The 23178-nt window shown below is 39.2% G+C and overlaps 1 protein-coding gene across 1 annotated transcript in view; it reads right to left on the bottom strand.

The window, feature by feature from the left end:
• Nucleotides 1-18577: 18577 nt before the first annotated feature.
• Nucleotides 18578-23178, bottom strand: part of EFNB2 (ephrin B2) — a 45672-nt gene continuing 41071 nt past the window's right edge. Inside the window, exon 5 of the mRNA XM_058862291.1 lies at nt 18578-22451. Coding sequence (XP_058718274.1) covers nt 22069-22451 — 383 coding nt within the window. The 3' untranslated portion in view covers nt 18578-22068. The remainder of the gene's footprint in view (nt 22452-23178) is intronic.

The following is a 23178-nucleotide window of genomic DNA, read 5'->3' as shown; positions in this document are numbered from 1 at the left end:
AGCAGAAAAGTTGTTTGTTGGTTGAAAGTAGGAAAAAAAAACCTGTTAGACTTATGTAAGTTTTTCTTTTTTTCCTTTCTCTCTAGAGTAAAAAAAAAAAAGTATTTTCTTGATCTTCCTTAAGCCACACCTACAGTTATTGATCTACAGAAATGAGTCAAGCGCTGAAATTAGTTAATTCTTTTCCTCATCATTATTAGAATCACTTTCTTTGCAGCTGCTTCTCCCAGTTAATTCAGCTGTAAATAATACCAAGCATGCAGGTGTCAGTTAATTTTTCTGAAATTTTAAAATATTTTCATTGAATTTCTCATTCTGAAGCTACTGGATAATTTGGTCCTCCACTCCATTCTGAAACTCTGTAACAGCCATTGTTTGCCTTCCATACAAATGAGGCTTAAGCATCATATTACCATGGGCTTCACTCACTGCAAACTGCATTTATAGTCAAGGAGACTGAAAGTTTAAATGGTTTGAAAGTTCCAGCAAAGTTGCAAGTTTTCCAGCTGAAAAGAACACTATCTTAATGGTTAAAACTCACACCTGTTCAGAGGACCATACCAGGTCCTTAAAATTTAATTTATGCCCTCATAATATTGCTATAAATTTAAGCAATAACTTATTGTGTGATTCCTGAATTGGCTACAGACCCAGGAATGAATTTCACCTGTGGTGAGTGTTGTGTGAAGGGAAAAAATGTATGAGAAAGATTCCACAGGACTAACAAGCTGATAAGTTAAACAAGAGGATTGGAAGGGAGCCTGCTATGATTGGTCATATTGGATAAACAATGTGACAAAAGTAATCTGAGATATTTTAAAAGCCATTCTAAATCCTTACCTAGAAACAAAGGAGAGATATACTACACTTTCTTTGTGTTAGCCAAGAGGAAGGAGTGAGGATATTGTGCTTCCATTCATGCCTTTGTTGGGGCTCCAATTTTTCAAACATACTGAACTAAAGCCAGAAGAAAATCTGAGCTCTAGAGATATGAAACAAACCAGTGATAAAAGAAAAGACTGTATAATAGGATAACTATTAAATACTATTTTCCACCAATTAATATCATAACAGATGCAGCTCTAATAGGATTAGAAAACTACAGTTTGACATGGAATCTCTGTGATATAGAGAACAAAACCTCCCAAGTCTACAGCTAAAGAAAACTAAAAGCATTGAGTTGTATGAGCTAAACACTAATAACTATCAAAACAACAAATATTTAATGCAAACAGCAAAAATCTAGTAGCAGATACCTTGAACTAGCTTCAGAATGTTTCATTGACCTGGTATTTGAGCTGCAAGGCTGCTATTTCACACCTTGTCTGTGCTGCCAAATTCAGCTTGCACTACATCTGTGCTTCATGTCTTAATGCTCCTGACCACACAAGGTACACGTCCAAGTGCAGCTTGTACATTCATCTTCAAGCTTTCAGATGTGATTGATGCCTGTAACAAATAAGTGGATTTGAAATGAAGGTTAAATGAATTATCATATTTATCTGGGCCTATGAGTTGTTATCAAGCCTTCCACAGCCTGGCACTGCACTTAGAAATGAGTATTTCAAAGTAAAAGGTTAAGGGTTTTATATAGAGAGAAAAACAATCAAGTAATTGACAAATTCTTTTGCTAAGTCAGGTGATAAAGACTCTTTATCCTTAAAGTGTCTTAAGTCTGTCCTTATCCATACAGGATAGATGTAACATCGCTAGCAAAATCCTTTATGAAACTCAGAAATATTGAGCATTTTCTTTAAAACTTCATCTTCCAGTGGGAAATGCAATTCAGCTTAACAAGATAATATATGTGCTTGTGAATTACCTTCCTTTTGTTTTACAATGACATCAAATATTCTGACATAAGACTAGAACCAAGTACAATAGAAAGCAGACAAGGATTCTTGGTAGAAAATCAGCTAAGTTTGGAACTTACATTCACATTTGCAAGTACTCAAGTATGGATTTCACTTCAGGAAATACAGCATACAATTGCAATATAACTGTCCAAATATTACTCCTGCATTGCAACCATATTTCATTCCCCCATTATGCATGATTTCTGAAAAAAGTTTGAAAGCTGTATTCTAGAAATGGCTTGATTCCAAGTCATTCTGTAGGGGATATTACTGAATATAATACAGCCCAGTTACTGCTGAAAATGAAATAGCTATTATTAATGTATTTGCTGTGCTAGTGACAAGCTTACCCTAAATTTGTGGTTAAACAAAGCAAAACTTGGTGTGTGATGCAAGAAAAAAATCTGAGATAATTAGCTATCTAAAGCTTAAATGCTATCAGTAGTAATAATAAAATGCCTTTATTCACATTTGCAGAGGCTCCATCTTACTACTTAAATTTAAAGCAATATTTTGAGGGCATAATTGTAGCAGTGCTCATTAGACAGAAGCAGAGTCATCCTTCATCCTGTTCTACCTGAGCAAAGCTTGTAAAAATGAACTGTAACTAGAGAAAAAAATGTTGCAACCTGTCAAAGTGTAGGTACACAGACCTTCACGTAGAGTGTGAATGCATAATAAAAAGAATATATAATAGGCTACTTGGGTTTACTAGTTTTAAATATTCTGCGTCCTTTTAACAAATGGCTATTATTTTGAAAAACAGCAGCTGTTACATATGAACCATCTTATTTTTTTTTTTCCAAGTATTAATTTAATAAGTATTAATTCAACAGAAGCATCTGAAGATTACAGGAGTGTGGACATGAAAGCACATAGTGTGGCACATGCATGTTTACACATTACTTTTAGGAGAGGCTCAGTACACCTGCGAGTGAAAGATAAGGTCTAATTGGAGGGTTCTAATTTCCATCTAATTGGAGGCTAAACCAAATAAATGAATGAAGCATAAGTTAGGGTAAAATTAAGTACACACTTACTGGACCAAGCTGTGTTTTCCTCTTCAGCAATCCACAATGTTTCACAGAGACAACAGGAGTTAACTATGTCAGCCTCGTGTAATGGATGAAAATGGCTGAATTTCTCAATGTTAGTGATTATCTTTATTTCACCATGCGCTATGAGAGCTTATTTGAGCTAATTACAATTTTGCATCCTAAAAAAATTTTTGTCTTCCAAGTAAAACTTTCCAGACTTCTTCTACAGGAATCCCATTATCATTATTATTGGGGTTTTTTGACAGGCCTATTGTGTGAAACAGACTTATCATTTCATTACTCCAGGACATTAAATTGCTCAGTGGAGTGAGCACGTTGCTCTCTTGGTGTGTTGAATCATGCAGTGTCTATGCAGGGTTTGCAAAATTCCTTTATCTCCAGTAACCTTTGTGACCCACCCCAATGACTGACTGGCACCCTCACTGTGCGGGGTTAGGATACCTTCAGGCTTTCACTCGGAGGAGCTTTTGTAAACTGTTCTTTTAAAAGCTGACCAAGGCCTTCACAGTTATGAAGTACTCCAGGAACCTCTTCTGCCTAAATTCTTGCACAAGAGCCTAGTGTCAATGAAGCCTAAATGAGTGCCTAAATGAGCTCTACTACAAAGAGATACAAACATTGAAATTGTGGTGTTTAAACTGACCTGCGATTACCTGAATTGACACAGATATGCTCCATGCTAAAACTTCCAGTGTCCACTAGCAGATTATTTAAACCCTGGCAGTGCAACAAACATTTTCATTTTAATTGTATCAAAATGATGACCCAGTTCAAATCTTCCCATTTTCATCATCTGGGTTGGAAACATTGCCTGATAATGTTGTCAGTAAAATCAGCTGTCCTAGCCAGAAAGCAGATAGCCCTGAGCAATGGTGCCTTCTCTCAATTAGCACTTTGCAAGCAAAGTTGGCCCATGAGTAAATTGGCATGAAAGCTCATTGAGCTAAATGAGATGAGACTGAGCACTCAAACACGTATTTATCCTGACCAATCTGCAAAAAAATAAAATGAAAAAAGTTGCTTGCTTCCCTCCCCCCCCCTCCACAAATCAGTAGTACAACAATCTCTCTAATAATTCTGCCTCAGGGAAAAGGTATATGCACAAAGGTGCAGACTTGATTAGTTTGAATTTGATTTTTTTAAACAAATGTTCAAATACAAATCTAAAGAGGGAAAAAAAAATGCATTCCACTGCCTAATTTTTGGCTATGCATTAAGTTTAAAATGAGACATAGATGAAGTTAATTGTTTTTCTATTAATTCTTTCATTTATATCCTTCTAAAATTACACAGTATTTTATATTGTGAGCACACCTAAAAAATGAAGAGACAAGAGGAAGATAGTGATTCCATGCCTATTCACAGAGGGGTTTTTTTGCCTTAAGAAAATTGAGAGAAGTTGCACAAAAAAACCCCAGCAGCCACAATCCTCCTGCAAGATGCAATGTAAACCTACAGCCACAAAGCACTTTTGAATCACGTGATTATTCTTGTGGCAACATAAATACGTTTCCTTGAAACAAGGGGGCACTAATATAGACTACTGTGATATTTTTGGTTAAAAAAAAAAATAAAAAAATGGAAAGTGCATTAAAAAATTTGATAGAATAACAAGAAAGTTGATCTGTTCTATATCAGGTATATACTACTACAAAATAAACAAAAAATCAAAAACAGCCAAGAGAACAGTACTACTTTCCATTTTTCCAGCACCCTGGATCATAGTGGTTAAAATCTGCAGGATATTTCTCATTGAGACTAGTTTTTAATATCTTTATACCACACTCTGTGATCAGCCATGCTGATTTCAAGCTGCCTGTACAGGGAATAGGGAACTGGTGAAGATGCTGTGGATTTCTGCAGAGCATTGCTCCCTGCCTACCAGCATTCCCTTCTGCATTTTTCTTCCTGGATCTGTACATTTTTGCCCCCATTTGTGAAATCCACCCCAATCTTGCTTCTGCCATACCTGCCCTCTGCAATAGCAGCTCTTCAAACTCCTGATCTCCTGATGAAACTGTTTTTTGCAACCACACTGCACTGTGAAAACTGATGATGAGATAGGTGTCAGGCGGGACTGGTTTTCTGGATTCTGTTTCCTTTCCTGAGGCTGGAATGGGTGGAAAAATCAAACTCGTTGTCATGGCCTTTCTAATTCCCTACAAATACAAATGTCAGGTCTAAGATTAACAGAAAGTTAGTTTATATTTGACGTCTCTTCAAAGGAGGATTTTTAGGTTTGGTGATTGTGTTGTTTATTTTTTCAAATGACCAGCAAAAGGCACTTTGCACAGACTTAGCTACCCAGTAGCATTTTGGGATGGTATTTCCAAAAGACATTTACACTTGAAATGGCACAGTGTTTTTCCTTATTTTGTTAGTTATTATACTCCTCTCATTTGCCTTCTGAACGTTTTTTTCTAGAAGCCCCCTCAAAGGCAGCCAAGTATGTAAGTTGCCTTTTATTTCTTAATTCCAAAAGGGAATATGGTAAGTGCCTGCTCTGCTCTTTATTAATGCATAGTTTACTGTGGAGATAATCCATATAACCCAAGGAACAAAAACACCCACTTCATGCAGGTGTGTGGGCATGGCTGAGTTTCACTGTGCTGTCATAAATTTAACACAGGCCTTGAGATTTATTCACACTGGATAAATACGCAACCCTCCAAATGATTTTGCGTCCAATATATCACTAATTTATAAATGTAAATAAATAAAAAGCTGGCACTTGCCTCTTGGTAGAATCTTTGAAAAGCCTTGGTACTTTCATTATTTATTTTCCTTAATGAGGGGAAAACAATGCCTAGTATGCAGTTGTTAACACTTCCTATAACCTCTAAAACATTTTTTTTTTTTGCTCAGTGACAAGAGATCTTCACAGGTTTTTATACAAAATCTGTAAGCAGCTATCCAAGAACTGCAGGTTTTTTTCCTCCAGCATTCTTCCTCCTTCTGTTTGCTATTCTACTTGGCTCTGCTCTTATGTGTTAGTAAGAGGTGCCATTCTAAACCAAAAAAGTTTAATCAAAAGCATATAAATTTGCTGATGTGATGGTATATCAAATACAACGGCTGCTAGAGTAGGCTTTAAAGAAAACCCACAACATTCTGTAACACATTGCAATGGATGCTGTGCATACTTCGTTACGGCATCTCAAAAAACAAATCCTCCATAACTTGACACAATGAGAAATTTTAAAATGGGGAAATAATAAACAAAACAAACAGGAGTAATAAAGGTTTGTTTCCTGATCTGACCTTCATGGTACTATCTCTGCACCTGCTCCTGGTTACCTGCTCCTCTGGTTGTTTGCTCAGGTGGAGCAGAGAGTGGCCACAGAGAGACAACTTAGGCCACTGGGTACTTGTGGGTTTTTTTCCACCTGTATCTGTGCCTTACTTAGAGAGCCCTCTCATAGCCAGAATATTAATCGTGGGTAAAGGCTGTTCAAATGTGACTTTATTGTTTCTGGACAATTACTCCAAGTATTCGTGTCACACCATACCTAATCTATTAACTATGGCTAGAGCTATATTTCTTTTGTGGAGTCATACCTGGGTTTATATCAATGACTGTAGTCATGTTTGACTGTAGCCATGTTTGACTGACTAAGATCCCAAAACAAAGATTTCTCTCACTGTGTTAGACCTGATCGTGTGTGTACACAGCACATGGGAAGAAGGAGAGACTGGTGATTGTCAGTAGGCTGTGTTCCTTATCTCCTGATTCACAAAGCAGCACAGTATTCTTTGACACTGCTCTTTCTCACCTTCAAATGAAAGTGTTGGAAAGACAACTTCTACCCTTTCATTTTAATACATTTTAATCTTGTACTTTACTTTGCCACACTTAGGCTTACTCCATAAGTCCTCCCATTGATGTTATTAAAATGTCAGCATACAATGATCAGGCTACTTTGAAGAGCTTTCCTGGAAAAAAAAAAAATGGAGCGATTTTATCTCTATACTCTATTTTACCATCTATCTGTATTTTATCATCTCATGCAGATAAAAAAAACCTCTTCAAACAAATGCCCAATAGAACAGGCATCGTAAGAATTTATGTGGGCAGATAATTATGTTAATTTGTTGTCATTTTTATTATTGCCTTTTATTATTACTAAACTGTTGCCTATTGAAACGGTTAAGTAATTTCCCCTTCAAAAAAGTGAAACAATCTTCATGTTAATACATTTCTAAAATAAAGGCACTCACAATACACAAAACGTTGTGAGCAACGCATGATTGTGTTGGCTCACAACAGAAATGAGTATCTGGAGGTCACAAGGAGTGCCTGCAAAAGAGCAGGCCTTGGTAAGGAGCAGAACGATGTGTGGGAGCACATCAGACAACTGGGAAAGGTTTTTTTGCAAAAGATATGTGTCTGGCAGTATACAGGTTCATGATGTTTTTTTGTAATGCTCCTCCATCTTCTATTGTTTACAATTCTCCATTGCCATACCACATTTCTCATCAGAGTACACTACTTTGAGTGTGGGCTGGTGCCTAGCCAATACATCTCAAAGGCATCTATGATACTACAGGGGTGTCATAAGCACATATTTTTAATCCTTTCTTCTTTCTAGCCATACTCCTGCTTCTGTTTATTAACTGCCAATCTTTAGAAATCCTGGTCTTGAAGATTTCCCACCTCCCTGTTTCTTTCTGTTGTTGTATGCTGCCTTCAATTTAAGCAACTAAATTAAGTCAGTGGCACCCAGCTTCTCTCTCAGGGTTTTCACCTGCTGCTTCTAGGCAGAAAAAAAGAGCTGTTCTCCCCAGTCTGCAGCTGTAGGCTAATTATCTCTCGTCTGTCAGCAGAAAATTTAAAGAAATACACACTTCTACTTGTTTTGGTTTTCTGTTGTTTTGTTTGTTTTGTTTGTTTGTTTTTCTTTCAAGTAAACCACAGGCCAAGTGTTCTCCATGTAATTTTTAATTTAACACTACTGGCTTCAGAGCCTGTACATAATAGATGAATTTAGCTGGGTAGGTTGTGATTCACCTAACTCTTCTCCTCAGACATCCAATGGAGAATTCATGCACCATTTGGGTCTCAGATTCCACAACAGAAGTCAGACACCTAAAATTTAGGTTTGAGCATTGCAATGCCCCCAAGTCTTTCTGCATCTGGGGCACAGAGATCTAACTCAGCACTGCTGGAGGCTGCTTGCCCTCCCCCCACCCCTTCAGACTGAGGTTTCCTGCCCCACCTTAGCAAATAAATGAATGAAGAGCATTAAAGACATAAAGTCAGTGTCTCTTCCCCTCAGATTATAAATGTTTAAGATTGTGCCTCTAATTTTATGGAAAATTCAGCCTCATTTTAGGGGATATTCAGCCTCATTTCTGAGGATACAGAGGTTTTCCAAAAGCAGGATAAGTTTGATAAGAAATCTAGATGTATCAACAAAATAAGGAGCTTGTTATTCCTCTTCATAGTAGAAGGAAAGAATTAAAAAAAAAAACCCATTTACTTTAATATGTGGCAGTTTCCTTTAATGACCCATTTAAACATGAAATAAATAAGGTCACCCAAAGTTTACACCTGTGCTATTTGAACACCACTAAAAGAAGCATATGGAGCAATGCTGAATTCTCTGTTGACCCAGTAGTAATTTTATTCATGTTGACAGCAGGAATACACTGCTTATTAATTAGTTTACTCATCTTTAATATTTTTTGCATTAGTTTATAAATAGACATTTCTAGATTAAATCAATTATTTGTCAAAGATCTGATGGGTCAGCCATGTCCTTGTCAGAGAACCTGGTTAACGCTGCATTTAGCAGCTAAAAATGGTCTCTGCTAATAGAAGAGAAATAGGAATCCGTCCAAATCTCACTGAACTGATTCTAAAATAACAAGACAAACCAGAGAGGCTTTCTTCTCCACCTTATAGTGGAGAACTGAAAGTAGTTGTAGACACCTAAGAAACTGAAGCCCATGGAAAAGACATATGGCACAGGATCCATCATGTGAACTGCCTGGATGCAAAAAACCAAAGACATCTGAAAATGTCATCTGTGAATCTTGACTGTTGGTGGGAACATCCCTCACCCAGAGTTAAGCTTTTTGAAGTGCAAGGCCTCAGCTGTTTCCTTGGCACTTCCTGCTGACATCCTTGTCTTTGATGCCAGCACCAGCTCTGCCTCTTTTAGCATAAAGTACTTGTCTTTAACATGAGGATAGATTTTTACCTAAATCTTAAATGATTTTTAACTCTTGCTGTCTTTTAGTGATTTGTAATGTCATTTGGCTCAATGAATTTGGAGCTGTGACTGTTATAAGGTGCCCCAAATGCTCCAGTGGGATGGTATGTTCTGTAGTTATTGTACCCTTTGCAAAAATTGTCCCTGCTGCCTGACTGGTATAAGCCAGCTTGTTCTGGCTCTTAGTAGAACGTGCACAAGTTGATTTCGTAGGTGTTTCAATGTTTACAGCATCGTTCCTTTTCTTTTCTGCTTTTACTCTTTCTGAAAAAAAAAAGAAGGCCATTGGTTTCCCATTTTTTTTTCCCACTGTTTGGATTTTAAGCCCTTTGTAGTTATATGAACATCAGGGGGATCCAAAACCACAGTGCTGAAAGAGTTAGGCAGGTTTTAAGCAAAGGAAATATGTGTCCAGACTTGTTGAAGCTTTTAAAATGCCATCTAAAAATCAGTGTAGAGGAGTTAGCACCGGCTCTGCCACTGAACATAGAAATCAGTACTTTGCAAAGAGTACTTTCTTGTTCAAGTACTCTAAAAGTGTATTTTTAAACATCTGGAGCCGTGAAAGCTGTTCAGCTGAGACTGTTTGTTACAGGAGGAGGCAGGGGATGGCAAGCAGCCATGGGATCAACAACGTAACACCTGGTTTCTGACCTAAAGTGGCTAAGAAACTGAATATCTCATCATTGGCAGCCACAGCTTCCCTGCAACATGATCTCTTCTCTGATATATTTGTGTAGTGCTCTTTTTAGGCCTCCTGTAGGCTTTCACTCCACAAAAAAAAAAAAAAAAAAGAAAAACGCCAACCCTCTGAATTCTTTCTTTCCTTGTAGAAACTGGCAGAGAGACAAAAAGCAGAGTATGAAAGACAGTAAATGGATCTCAGCAGGAGCAGCCCTGTTCCCCTTATAATGACCAGCCAGCATGCCTGTTGCTTGAGTGCAGAAATTCAAGTTTTGTCTTTAAAATCACCAGGCATCTTCTAGACCTCATGGATTCCCTAATTTTTCCTCCAGTTCCATATTATAGCATTCACGCTTCCTGCTACAGGGGTCTAACCGTATCAAATGTTGCTCAGTCTGCCAGAAGGATTCCTTACAAGCACTGTGTATTTGTTTCAGTCCTACGCTCTTCCATACATTTTTTGGTATAGACGTGTACGAAGTCAGTGGGAATTATGCCTGCGTAGGGCAGAGCTGAATGCAGCCCCAGATTTACTGTGTCATCCAGTATTTGTAACACAATAGCGTTTGTCAGAGTGCCAGTGTGAAGTGCATGTGGATTTCAGACAGCTGTAGTGTTGCCATATGCTGCCCTTTGGTTAAGCCATGACTTAAAGTTCAGCTTCCCATTTAGAGCTAAAATTGACAGATTCATCTTTTTTGGATCTTCAGAAGCAGTCAGGCTCTTTGCTGTGCATTTTCTCATCTAAATCTGTCTGATTGGTGCTGCTGACACCTCTCCCTGACATTGGCCCCAGAGGGCGCCTTGATTTCTGAAAAAAGAAAACTCCTGAAGGAATCCTCTGTCCACCAGTGGGGAAGTGTTTGGGATCTCAGCCCAAGACAAAAGCTCAGAGGAGGGTGCATTGCTAGTAAGACCCCAATCTCCCACTTCAGAACATGGCAAACTGGGACAGTGTGAGGGCCAGAGACCTCAAACAAGATTTAAGCTGTGCAAACGGTATCTTCTGAGACATGAGCTATGCCATCTATATTAAAGGGGAGCTCCCTAAACATCAGGTTTAGGGATAACCTTGATCCACCTCTCTCACCGAACAACAAAGGGATAAAGCCTCTGCACATGGCTGGTGAGCAGTGTTCACTCCCTAGACTGCTGGTTCACAAATTTTAGAGGTTTTTCTGAACAATAGCTGTTTCATCTACCAAAAGGGATAAAATTCCAACAGAAAATACCTGACAAGGCTAACTGAGTAACCTGAAATCATGTAGCCATGCCCCTGTTGTGAATCATGCTAGCAGTGTATTTCAACCCAGGACTCCTACACCCCTGGTGAATGACCTGAACTGCGTGTTTTCAGAGGTCATGGAGATGGTGACAGTCTGGTTGCTAGCAGGGACTTTTAGTACGTGGGAAAAGACCCAGACTTAGCTCAGGGTGTGGTCTGTCTAAAAAAGATGGATTGAGAAATGAGGCAAATTGTTACTACATGGGTGATTCGTATGGTTTGTGAGGAAAAAAATATGGATTAAGGGGCCTATTTGAGAATGGAGCTTTATGCATGGTTGGAAGATACAACAACAAAGTATTCAGAGAAAAATTTCCTGTTAATGTATTGTAAAGGAAATATACTGATTTTGCTATAAAGAAACCTCTTAAGCTTTGCAACTGCAGCCAAAAATATAATCCTCTCTTCCTGGATAGGATAGCTAAGAGGTGCTGAGCAGTTTCAAATCCTACTACTATTAATGCAAGCTTAAAGTGCTTTATCACCATCCAGAATGTTTTACATTTGGTTTCCTAAAATGCTGTGGACACAATAACTGGCCAGGATGGCATTCAAACTGTTTCTCATGCAGTACCTCCTCAGCTTTTCTAAGGTTATACAATAAGAAAGAGCCATGCAATTTTGACTAGTAAATGATATATTCCCTCTCTCTTTCTTTTTAAGGGACAAAGAAGAACTCAGGGAGAGTTCAAAGTACTCTCCCTTAGAAAAAAAAAAAAAAAAAAAGTGTTCGGAGCATGGAAAATTCACTAAATGGAAATAGACAGGGAAACATGGGTACCACAAGAAAGAGAATGAGATGAATGAGTTTTAACTTTTCTTTAAGGTAGAAATATGCTAACAAGTGATAGAACTTAGGAGTTGATTTTCCTGTCTCAGAAGAAAGGAATAGAGAGATTCAAAAGTGGAAAGCTAAAAATTGATCAAAGAAAACACTCTCTCATATGATGTGTGACTGAACTGTAAAACTCACCTCCACAGAAAGCCACACAGGCCTGGAAGTCAGAGACATTTAAAAAAAACCCAGAATTTCAACACCCATCAAGAACGCTCAGAGTTCTGGTTTTTCACTTCCCCTAAAGAAAAAGAACTTAGTACACTTAATAATTATGTTTATCTCAGAATAGCTGGCAATGGATAGGATATTTCCAAGAGCCAGTATTTCTAAGGGACTTGGAAATGTTACTGAATGGGTCTTACATTTTATAGGGATGTAATTGCCACCTGATTCATGTCTGTCAGTTGGCTGGTAATCAGGGGCCAAATTCTTCAGGGCACTGAAATCAGTCAGCTGCATCAACGAGAAACTTCATGCTTAAGAAATCATGTTTGGGTCAGCCGCTGTTCCAGGAGCCGGCAGTAATGTTAAGTGGAGCTGTCAAATAGTAAGTAGGAAGTGTAAACCTTCACAGATCTCCGTCTGCGACCCAGAAACAGCCTCTCCAGAGACGCGGGTGCCGACCTCCGGGTCTGCAGAAGATACTGCTGTGACAGTCACAGCTGCTTATCCCTGCATCCCTGATTCTCACCACCCGTGAAGCTTCCAAGGGTTTAATTAAGGCGGATCCTCCTGATTGTTCCTTGCAAAGCACGTCTGGCAGAGCGGTGCAGCAGATGAGCTGAGGCATGCCAAGAGCCCGGGATCAGCCCCCACGTGCCTCCCTTGCAGGCTCAGCCCACTTCCAAGAAATCTTTTGAATTCCAAGCGGTTTCTCTCGGGGCCGAGCACACAAAGCTGAGCGACTGAGCCTCATCACTCGCAGCTTCGCTCCCTCGGTGCGTGGAACTCCTGCCTTGGGCAGCACGGAGCAGCAGCTCTTTTCTTCCCTTTGAGAAGGAGCTATGGAAGTGCTGGGCAGCGAGACTCGGCCACCTCCTCTCCTCATCCCGGCAGAAGCCTGAACAGCCCGCAGTAATCCCTCCCTGATGGAGACTGAAAGAGAAAATAAAACCAGCCCGTCTAACCTTCATCAGCAGTGATGGGGCCTTTCTGGAGAAAAGTGTGTTGGCTTTTCAATCCCCCAGTAGTGTGACACAGCTAAAATGCAGGGGTAAGACATCTCCCAAAAAACTCAAAAATGAGTCTCCCAAGTCTCATCTGGATGTTTGTAGGCACCAGTCTATTAATGGTGTCTTGTGTAAAGAGGATGCTGTGGAAACATTGCAAGCAGCCATCTACACAGGGAGACAAAAGTGTTGTATAACTTGATAAATATAGTTCTGATGCTATCTTTGAAATATTTAGGCTGAGTAAAAAATCTAAAGCAAAAACGTCTGCTGTTTTGAAATGCAGCACTAGAACGGAGTGGAAGGGAGCTGGCGAAAGGGATTTATGTCTCTTCTGCAGGAACAATGTCTTAGTGTAAATCCCTTGTATTGTGTGTAATCACATAGGTTACACCTTTTGGCGGCCGGAGCATCCAGAATTCAGTTTTATCACTGCTCGTCAAAAGAGATTGAAAGGACAAAGCTACCTAAAGAAGTTGGCTGCTGCCAGACTGGTGCACTGACAGTAAAACCAACAGCACTTTCTCCTCTCCAGCTTTTAGGTGGCTTAAGGAAACAAACCAAAACCAAATACTGTTTTTTGCCAAAAGTCATTCTGTCTTTTTTCAAATATGCCCACTCAGTTTTGTGCTGCACATCAGTAACTGCTTCTTAATTCTGCTCAAATGATGCTGTCCAAAGTGCACTGCTTACATTTTTCTGAGAAATTGTAACATATTCGATAATTTTTCTTAAATTACAAGAAGTAAGACAAAGCAATCTGAAATATTTTTAGCTTAATGTATTGATGAATGGAAATGTAAAACCAAGTGGATTGAAGCGAGCTATATTTAATTTGTATTTAGGAATTTTACTGCATGCTATTTTCTTTCAGATGCAACTGAATAAATACAAAAGAAAGAGATAAAGTCATATAAAAATTCAAACTAAAGCTGATTGAAAAATAAGGGGCTTATAAGAAAACACACTCTTGCTACAGGGACGGTTCCTGTGTTCCATCAGAACCTTATTTTCTTCAGGAAATGTGGTCACCAGCTGAAATCCAGAGACAGGCATATAAAGGGAGGAAAGCCTAGGGCAGTATTTGAAAAGAATCTTTCAGGGTGAGTAACAAAAGCTTTGTCCAGAAATTTGGGAATATATGAAGCCCCAGTGAAGGCTGGTGTGATGGGCAGGGCTGGTGTGATGAGCAGCTGATCAGGGCATGGCATCTGGGTGTGCAATAAACAGGCTGAAGGAAAGCAGCCAGCATTTACTCAACAGTGGGAATTCAAGAAAAGACCTAGAGACCCAGCCATACGAACCTCTACCGCTTGGACACTGTTTTGAGGCCTGGAAAATTCAGATATGCTTTGTTGGTTATGTATGAAAACATAACACATAATGAAGGGAAAGTGTGAAGCAAAGGCAGCACATGCATGATTTTTAACTCTTTCAACATCATCTGGATTTCCCCAAATCTCGAGGTCTTTAAGCATGACAAACAAAGGGCTCTTTGGCCTCCTGGCCTCACATCCTCCCACATTTCTCATGGCAATGAAAACTGAAGTGCTATTGATTCAGAATAATTACTAAATTATTCATGTGATCATACACTTCCAACAGCTGAGTTCAAAGACAGTCGAAATTAGGTATGTTGAACAAATTAAGAGATTTAGAAAGACTAGAAACATAGCATGTGGGCATGAACAGATAATGTAATAACATTGCATAGCTGACCTGCCTGTTATGCATAAGGAATAGAATTGAATGCAGGAGTAGGAAGGAATGAGTTCAAATATTAAAGAGAGGCAAAAAAGACTCATTAAAACGTGAACAATTTTATTACACATTTGCTAGTAATCCAACCTACTTTTAATGAACAGATACAGCAAATTGCTGACAACGTTCAATAAAATACAAAATACAATTTTTATGGCATTGATAGAAGTCTTTTATAAAAGCAAGTCACTGTTGGTATGTTTTTGAGTACAATCTTCATAATATTCAGACCAACACTCTTATAAAGCATTTTCTCATAGCTGAGGGCTATAATAAAATCTGTGTGAGTATTGCTTATGCGTGTGCAATTCTGAATGGTGATAAGTAGGATCAGATATGAAACTGAACTATGCTAATTTATATCCACTGAAGGTCTGATCTAGAAGCAGCTATCCTCCCCCACTCAATGAATTCCTCATATTATTAATAACTGCACTTCTGCAGCAGTCCAAGCACATGAAGGTCTTTCCATGCACTTATGAGAGCACAGGCCCTGTTCCTGGGGCTATGACAGCTGTGCACAAAGTTCTCTGCTTTTTAGAGATTGAACAGTCCTACAGTTATTCAATTCTTGGAGATCCTTGATGTCTTTTTCATAGGATCCCAGGCTGCAGGAAGCACTGAGCTCTGGCCTGGGTTCTCCACCCCATCTCAGTCTCTTCTCAGTGTCTACCAGAACAACCTGGCCTGATCTTCTCACCTACCTGAAACAACAACCAGTACTTATCAAACACTACACTTGCCTTTCATCTGTCAACCAAAGCCTTTCCCAGAGCTGTGAAGACCCTGTTTCTCTATCTCCACAGCTGCCACCTTGCTCTGATTTCTCCCTGGATTTTGTCTTTGCAGATCTCCCTGAGCCTCCTCCTCAGAAAGTCACTGCCCTCTCACACACTTTCCCTCCTTGCCTTCTCCCTCTGTTCCATAGGCCTTCTTCCAGAAGCAGCCACCAGCAGCTCCACCTCCTCATCCTCACTGTGTATGGGCAGGCTCTTGCCCCTCCTTCTCAAGAGGGCTTCCTACGGATTGCATTATGCCTTAATTACGCATCAAAGTATTTGCATGAATCATGTGAAAGACGGGTGTTGTTTTGTTTCATAGACGATAGCTCAGTCAGCTGAATCCAGCACCATTTGGATTATGAATAGCATAATCATTAATACTCTGTGGTATACGCTCCAACATTCATCTTTTTCCAAAACAAATATTACTTGATTTCTGGTCTGATGCTTCATGTAATGACATACCAATTGTATAAGGAGTTTGTTTGGTGCTTTTAAACCCTGGGCATTTTCCCCACCAAAATTTGTATTGTGGCTGTGAAGATGGAGAGTGGCAGTTAGAAAGACTGAATTTTCATTGTCCTTTATTTTGCTAACCACTACAAAATTTTAGGCTTTTCTGCAAAAAGAAAATTTATGGTGCCCATAGAATCAAAACGAGTGTGCTGCTGACTGAGTGAGCATTTGATCAATGCATCACAGTAAAGCTAAAGAGACAGGCTGAACAAGAGGTACAGCGTTTTAAACCAAGGCAGTAACACTGTTACGCTTACTTTGTGAGGCACTATTTTATATAACAGATCCTAATTCCACTCTAGATGGATAACTACTGTGAATTATAATTTTATTTTCCACTTAGTGGAGCCTATTGACTAGGACCAGCTCTTGCCAGAGAACCAGTTTTGTAATAAAGGCAGTAAATTCTGATTTTGTGCTTGTTTGATAATTAATAGTGAGGTGTCAGCAGTAGGAAAAAATGACTTTTTTTTCTTTTTCCTCTGCAAGTTATAAAAGATGGGTTGTAAGACAATGACTTTATGCTGAGTGACTAAGGCATCTTTTACTCAGCAACTCAGTGGAGATTGTGCTCGGTTTGGGAAGGTATGCGTGCAAGGCACTCCTGTTAACCAAGCACCCTTGGCCCCAGGCATAAATACACAGGTAGTTATTACACTGGCAACGATTTTTCCCTCCCAGTGGAGACACAGATTATACCAACACAAATTTTCCCTTATTGCTAAGACAGTGGCAAAAATAGGTGTCCATGGGTGCCAGTATACATGCTAGTTATAAATACATACAATAATACATATTTATTATACTGGGAAAAAATAGACACAGTAACGAAAATGCCGTGTAAACTTGACACTATTGAAGTATTTGTTTATAAACATCTTCCAGTTTTTATCAAGGTTTAAAATAAAAACAATAGGCTTGGCCCTAACTAAGCTAGAGCCACAGCTCTAACAGATGGCTGTGCCAGACAGGCTTTCAGCACAGACCAGATCTGAGCACCTCACAGCAGATGACGACGTGGGAGCTCTCACGATAACCCACCGAGATCAGCAATGGAATTGCCTGTGTGCAACCATGAAGCAGGGAGTGAAAAAATAATCCAGGCGAGTATCTGTGTACTCAGAGAACACAAGGCTATCTCCTTTGAAGTAACTTACAGATGTAAAAAGAGGATCAGGCCCAAGATTTACTGATATGCTAGGGGATGCTCACATGTTTCACTCTTACGCTTTCTGCTGGACCAAAGCTCCCAAACTCATCTGTACCAGAGGCAGGAGGTGAACCTAAGTGTCACTGTAACTTTCCTTTAAGGTCAACTTCCAGCACAGATTCTGTAAACTGGATCTCTAAAATGACCTCCATCTGCAAGAAGTCATACTAGTTCAGCCATCTCCCAGTCCAGGGGCTTCTGTACATCCCATTTCAGAGTACTTGTGCCATTGCAACACCGTCACCGTCTTCGCCATACCGTCATTTTTCTCTGATTATTCAGAAAACAATAAATACTTTGACAAATGGGAATTGCATGACTACAAATAGCTAATTGCCTTTCTTCAGTGAAATCTCTATGGCAAATTGGCATCTGTTCCTAAAGTGACAAATGCATATTTGCCCTCTGTAGACCTTCCCACCTGTTACGCCATGGATGATCATACCATTTATGTGCTTCACTTTCAGGGTGACTGGGCTTTGTCAGAATATTAAGGTACAATTTATTAAATGGATTTGTTACCCTTGTGAAAATTAGGGCAGCAGAACCACAGATCTTACATTAAGGCTCGTGCTACCTGCACATTGGCCCCCATCTCCCCCAGGCTGCAGAAGAACCATGAAGAGATATCTTGACTTTGCAGCACTTCCAATCCTTCGTCATCCTCCCAGCATCTTCCATCTCCTGTCCCTTCTTGCTCGGCCCTGTCACCCCAGGCTCACCGCTTCCCCTCCTCAGGAGAAACAGTGCAGTGCAGAAGGCTTGAGGTATTTTCATTTTATTTTTTTCCTCTGATTCTGCCCACAGAGTACATCCACCCCATAATGTCTGGGAATTATTTGTGTGGTTACACTCTCACAACTCCAAGATCATCCAAGAAACCTGGCACCTGCATCTGACTGCAGTTCACTGAATGCCAAGGGCATAAGATGCCCAGGTGTTTTCTAAAAACTACGGGAGAATTTGAAAGAAGTAGGTTAACAGAAGTCAGTGTACTCTAAGGAGATTTCCTATAAACCGCTAGCAATCAGGTTGGAGACGGGGGAGAGAAGGAAGGGAGAGATGGGAGGGAGGTGGCAGGCAGGCAAGTGTGGTGACTTTCTTAATTTTTTTCTTTTTTCTCTATTTTCTCTTATTTCTTTCAAAAAAGAAAAAAACTGTAAAACTAAAGAAAAAAATACTTAGAAGGCAAGGTTTCCATAGGAAAAAAATATTTTATTTTTTTAAGAACAAATTCAGTTTGAAACAGACGTGGAATGTGATTTTCATAATTTTCATTTTCTGGGAACTAATTGCAATGTGGAACTAAAGCAGATTTCAAACTTATGACCGGCTAGTTTTAATACAGAATGAAACAAACAAATAAACAAAACAAACAAATAAAATTAAAAAAAAAAAAAAAAAGAGAAAGAAGAAATTATTTATAACTCAAGCATAATACTGTGTTACTTACAAACTGGACAAAGAAATTCTTAAATAAATATTCATGGTACACAATTTCAGCACAAATATGCGGCAATTTGGCAACCTTTTATATAATTTTTTCCTCAATACAGTGCAAAGGGGAATGACACTGCCTTTAAACAAGCTGTAGCTAAATACATTGCAAAATTCAAATTTTATACAAAACATCTTGCTCAGACTTTATAAAAAACCAACATTGCTCTATATACACAATCTGGTTAAGAAAAGCCTTTTTTATCTTGTTTTCATGTGGGTTTTTTAATTATTTAAAAATGTGAATAAGGCTACTGTAACACCCCAAATCCATATACAGTAAATCTGAACCTATTTACAGCATCTTCACTTAGACATGATGGTGCAAATTCCAATTCGGGTGACTAGGGATGATCATACAAGCAAGGCATTTACAGTAACTTTTCAAAGCTGGACCAACGTCAAAGAAAGGAACAGTTGGTAGATTGTCATAATTCTGCACCAGACACAAAACAGACGCACAGTACATTATTTTTTCAATTGGTTGCAGGTTGCTCTTGAGCAATTAGTCTGATTTTTTTTTTCACAGTTTAGTATGTAACTAGAATGTAGCCAACTGATGAAGCATAGATATGATTTAATAAAAATAAGGATCAGTAAGCCCATCTTTTCCCTTCCTCCCCCTCCCCCAAAATAAAATCTTAATGACTTACAAGAGAACCTTGTATGGATGGATTCATAGAAAAGAAGGGTTGTTGAAAAGAATTACATATGTACTGTAGTTAGTCACCATGGTAACCTTCCACAGAACCATGGGTTGGAATTTTTTTTGTTTTTTGTTTCTCCCTTTTGGACCAACATCCCAACATTATTTTCAGGTTCAGAAAACAAAGAGAGTGATAATTTCTACGACAGATATTTTTCTTTCCTTTTTTTTTTTCTTTCCTTTTTTTTTTCTTTTTTTTTTTTTTTTTTTGCAGGTGCTCACTGGAGGTCTGAGAACCCTAAAATGCTGTTGCTACATTTTCTTTCCAAATCAGAAAGCGAAGTGTTACCATAGTAACATGACTATGTTAGAAATGTCTATTTGCATAGCACATATAAAAGTAGAGTTTTTTTTATTTCCTCCCTAGGGTGGGAGCTTTAGGGGAATAGCCATGCTAAAGAGAAAACTTCAACTTGAAATCCCCCTCTATAAACCTCAACAAAATCTACAGAACACATCAGCCTGTAAGGCAAGGGAAAACACAACACAGAAAATAAATGCCGGCACGTATCTTGTTGCTGTTAAATATGTCATGTAGTAACACTGAATTCCTGATATTTTGGACCTTCTATTTTCTACTTTTCTCTTACAAGAAGCTTTGGATTTTTTCTTATTTTTTTTTTTTTAACTATGCTCCCACTGGTGGTTTTGGATAGCTGATTTTTTTTTCCAGAAGTATTTTATTTAAAAAAAAAAAAAGTGCACATATGCATACATATATATAGATACGTATGCATATATAGACTTATATATGTGTGTATATACATAGACACACACACACATATGTAAAATGATGACAAGTTAAGACTATGTAATTGCCGCAAATGAATTTCACATCTTCTGGTGTAGATTCTGTGCAATCTCAAAATATATATTAGTAAAAAAAACCAAACCAAAAGTAAGAAAGAATGAACAAAAGAAAAACTCTCACTTTATATCCCTTGTGTTCTATACACCTATTATAAATAAGACATAGTTTCCTTCTCCATCTCAGTGTCATAATTTATTTTACTCCTACAGACTGCCAGAGGTTTGCCATATGTGCTTTAACTTTGCAACAGAGCACCAATGAACTGCTGTGTCAGTCAGTACCTACACTCACTGTGCAGGGACAGCACTACAATAAGCCAAAGTGCCAAAAGGGTCAGTCACAAAGAAATTCTGCCTTACTTTTAGAGATGAGCAAGGTTTTGTGGTTTGTTGTTTTGTTGTTGTTTTTTCTCCCCCACAACTTTATCAGTGATAGAATTATAGCTCATTAGACCCATTGGCTTATAATCATCTTGGTCACTTGGCTCTGTTGTTTTCTTAAATGCTTTCCCTGTGTTTAGTATAATGTGATAGTATAGCAGCTGAGTCTGCTTGAAAGTCATCCAAAGCAGACTATGTTTTTGCTACAGCTTCAAAGCTGTGTATTTTATTGCCAGTACCACAACAGCCCTGCCCTAATATATCCTCAGCGGCCTGCTATTGTCTTGTATTCTCCAGGCTTGTTCACTTACTAACAATACCCCTTTGTTCTACTGTATTGAAGGTACTATTTTTTTCTGCACGCTGGTATTTGATAACCATGAATTCCTTCAAATGCAGCCTTAATCCACTGCGCATGTTATTGTGTCTCCTACTTGCCTCTTAAAACTTAGCATACCAAAGTGCTGTGCTACCTAAATGCATTTTTTTTTTCCTTCCCAGCTTCTACTTTTGAGGCAGCAATATTCAATTGCAACTTCAATCAGCCTTTCCCTCCACCACCCAGTCCTGCTCTTGACTTTGTTGACAGCCTAACTTTTTGGCTGGAAGGCTCCGTACTATCAAACACAATTTTTATAAATGCATTACCCATTCGAGTGAGGCTGCTGTAGCAGATGGATGGAGTGCGGATCTCCAAACATTAATGTTCCATTAGTGATTCAGGAGGTGGAGTGAAAGGAAATCTTATGTGAAGGATGGCAGAGCCCTGGATAACAGAAACAAATGGAACAGTGACGGACTAAAAGCAAGAGAACTTTAACAAGTCTTACTTGGACACCAAGGTCTGTGTGACAAATCCAGTACACACTGAGAGAGACACAAAAGTCAGAAGATTGCATTTCAAGCTTGATATATCCTAGAGCACCTTCCCAGGATGCCTAGAGCTATTAACATCCACGGATTGCTCCATCTTCCCTTGGCTTTTGTACATGCCTGAACGCCCACAGCACATGGCTTTGAGGATGATGAATGTAACAAGAGTACAGCAATCAGAATGGGCATCTTCTACATAAAAGTCTTCCAGCTTTTAGTGAATATTTATTCACCGAGATAGGAATTCTACAGACTAGGTAAGCTGTCCAGCTCGCGTCGGTTCCTGGAGAAAGAGCTGTCGCCTTCTCCCCCCTGTGCTTAAGTCAATGCTAGCGCACAAGGCGTCATCACAAACCCCAACAGAAAGCATTTGACCAGTGAGTTTCCTCTACGACTCAACTGTACCACAGAGCTGGTTGTGTGTTTCTCAGACCTTGTAATAAATGTTTGCTGGACTCTGAGGAGGCATCTCTTGAACTATGTACACCGGATGTCCATAGTCGCCGCTGACTTTTTCATAGTGGGGGCAAAAGACACTGTCTGCAGTCCTTAGAGGAATGATAATGTCACTGGGCTCAGAACCATTGTTGTTGCCACTGCGTTTTGGGGTGGCTAATGTACTAAGTGATAGAGTTGTCGTGTGCTGCGGGGAATGCTTCCTGTGTCTTCTCCGGTACTTCAACAAAAGAACCACCAAAGTGATGATGATGACGATGAAAATGATGCACCCTGATGCAATCCCTGCAAATAAGGCCACCTCTGAACCCAGTATACTGGAATGCCCAGCCTTACTGCCATCTGTGCTAGATCCTGGAAAGAACGGAAATACAATAGACAAAAGTTATTGCCATCCTGTGACCCATTTACGTTGCTTAAAAATGTGTAGAGTAAGCAAGACTGGAAGAATTAACTGACAGCTAAACTTTGACAAACCAATTACCCTGTTAGATAGCTAAATGCAAACAGCCGAAGTCAGCAATCAATATAAAACAAGACTTTGAGCCTGTTGGTCTCACTTTTGTGTTGCTCCCAAACCACCCTGTTTCATACATCATCATCCATCAGCGGTGAGAACTGTCACTGACAAGGCAGCCTTTGATGCATAAGGCATCTTTTAACAGATGCCGGCCAGCCCCAGGCACAAGAGAGGGGTGGGATCAGACTGGAAGGGAAAATAACACAGGGAAATGACAATTCTCAGAACAACTGGTACTGTTCAGTGCCACACTGTTCCCTCTGCTATTTTATCTTTTGCATATTGATTTAAGTTAAACCATCCTTAGTGCCTCTTTACATGGACTCCTCTTGCTTGGAAATGAAACTAAGGAGCTTGAGGCAGCATGGGAGACAGGCAGAACAGCTATGGCATGGCTGTTAGTATTAACTTACGTTTACTTAAAAGAAAACAATGCCACGCATTTGGTAGTCAGGGGAAGCTCATGTGCTGACCAGCCTGTTGAGTATTTGTTGCCCATCACACCATCATATCATTTGTCACAAAAATTACATGAATGCTTGCTTGACCACGTTTCACTTC

The sequence above is a fragment of the Poecile atricapillus genome, chromosome 1 (assembly GCF_030490865.1).
Source record: "Poecile atricapillus isolate bPoeAtr1 chromosome 1, bPoeAtr1.hap1, whole genome shotgun sequence".
NCBI classification, from domain to species: Eukaryota; Metazoa; Chordata; class Aves; order Passeriformes; family Paridae; genus Poecile; species Poecile atricapillus.
The sequence above is the reverse complement of the archived record's forward strand: the minus strand, read 5'-3'. Positions and strand labels throughout refer to the sequence as shown.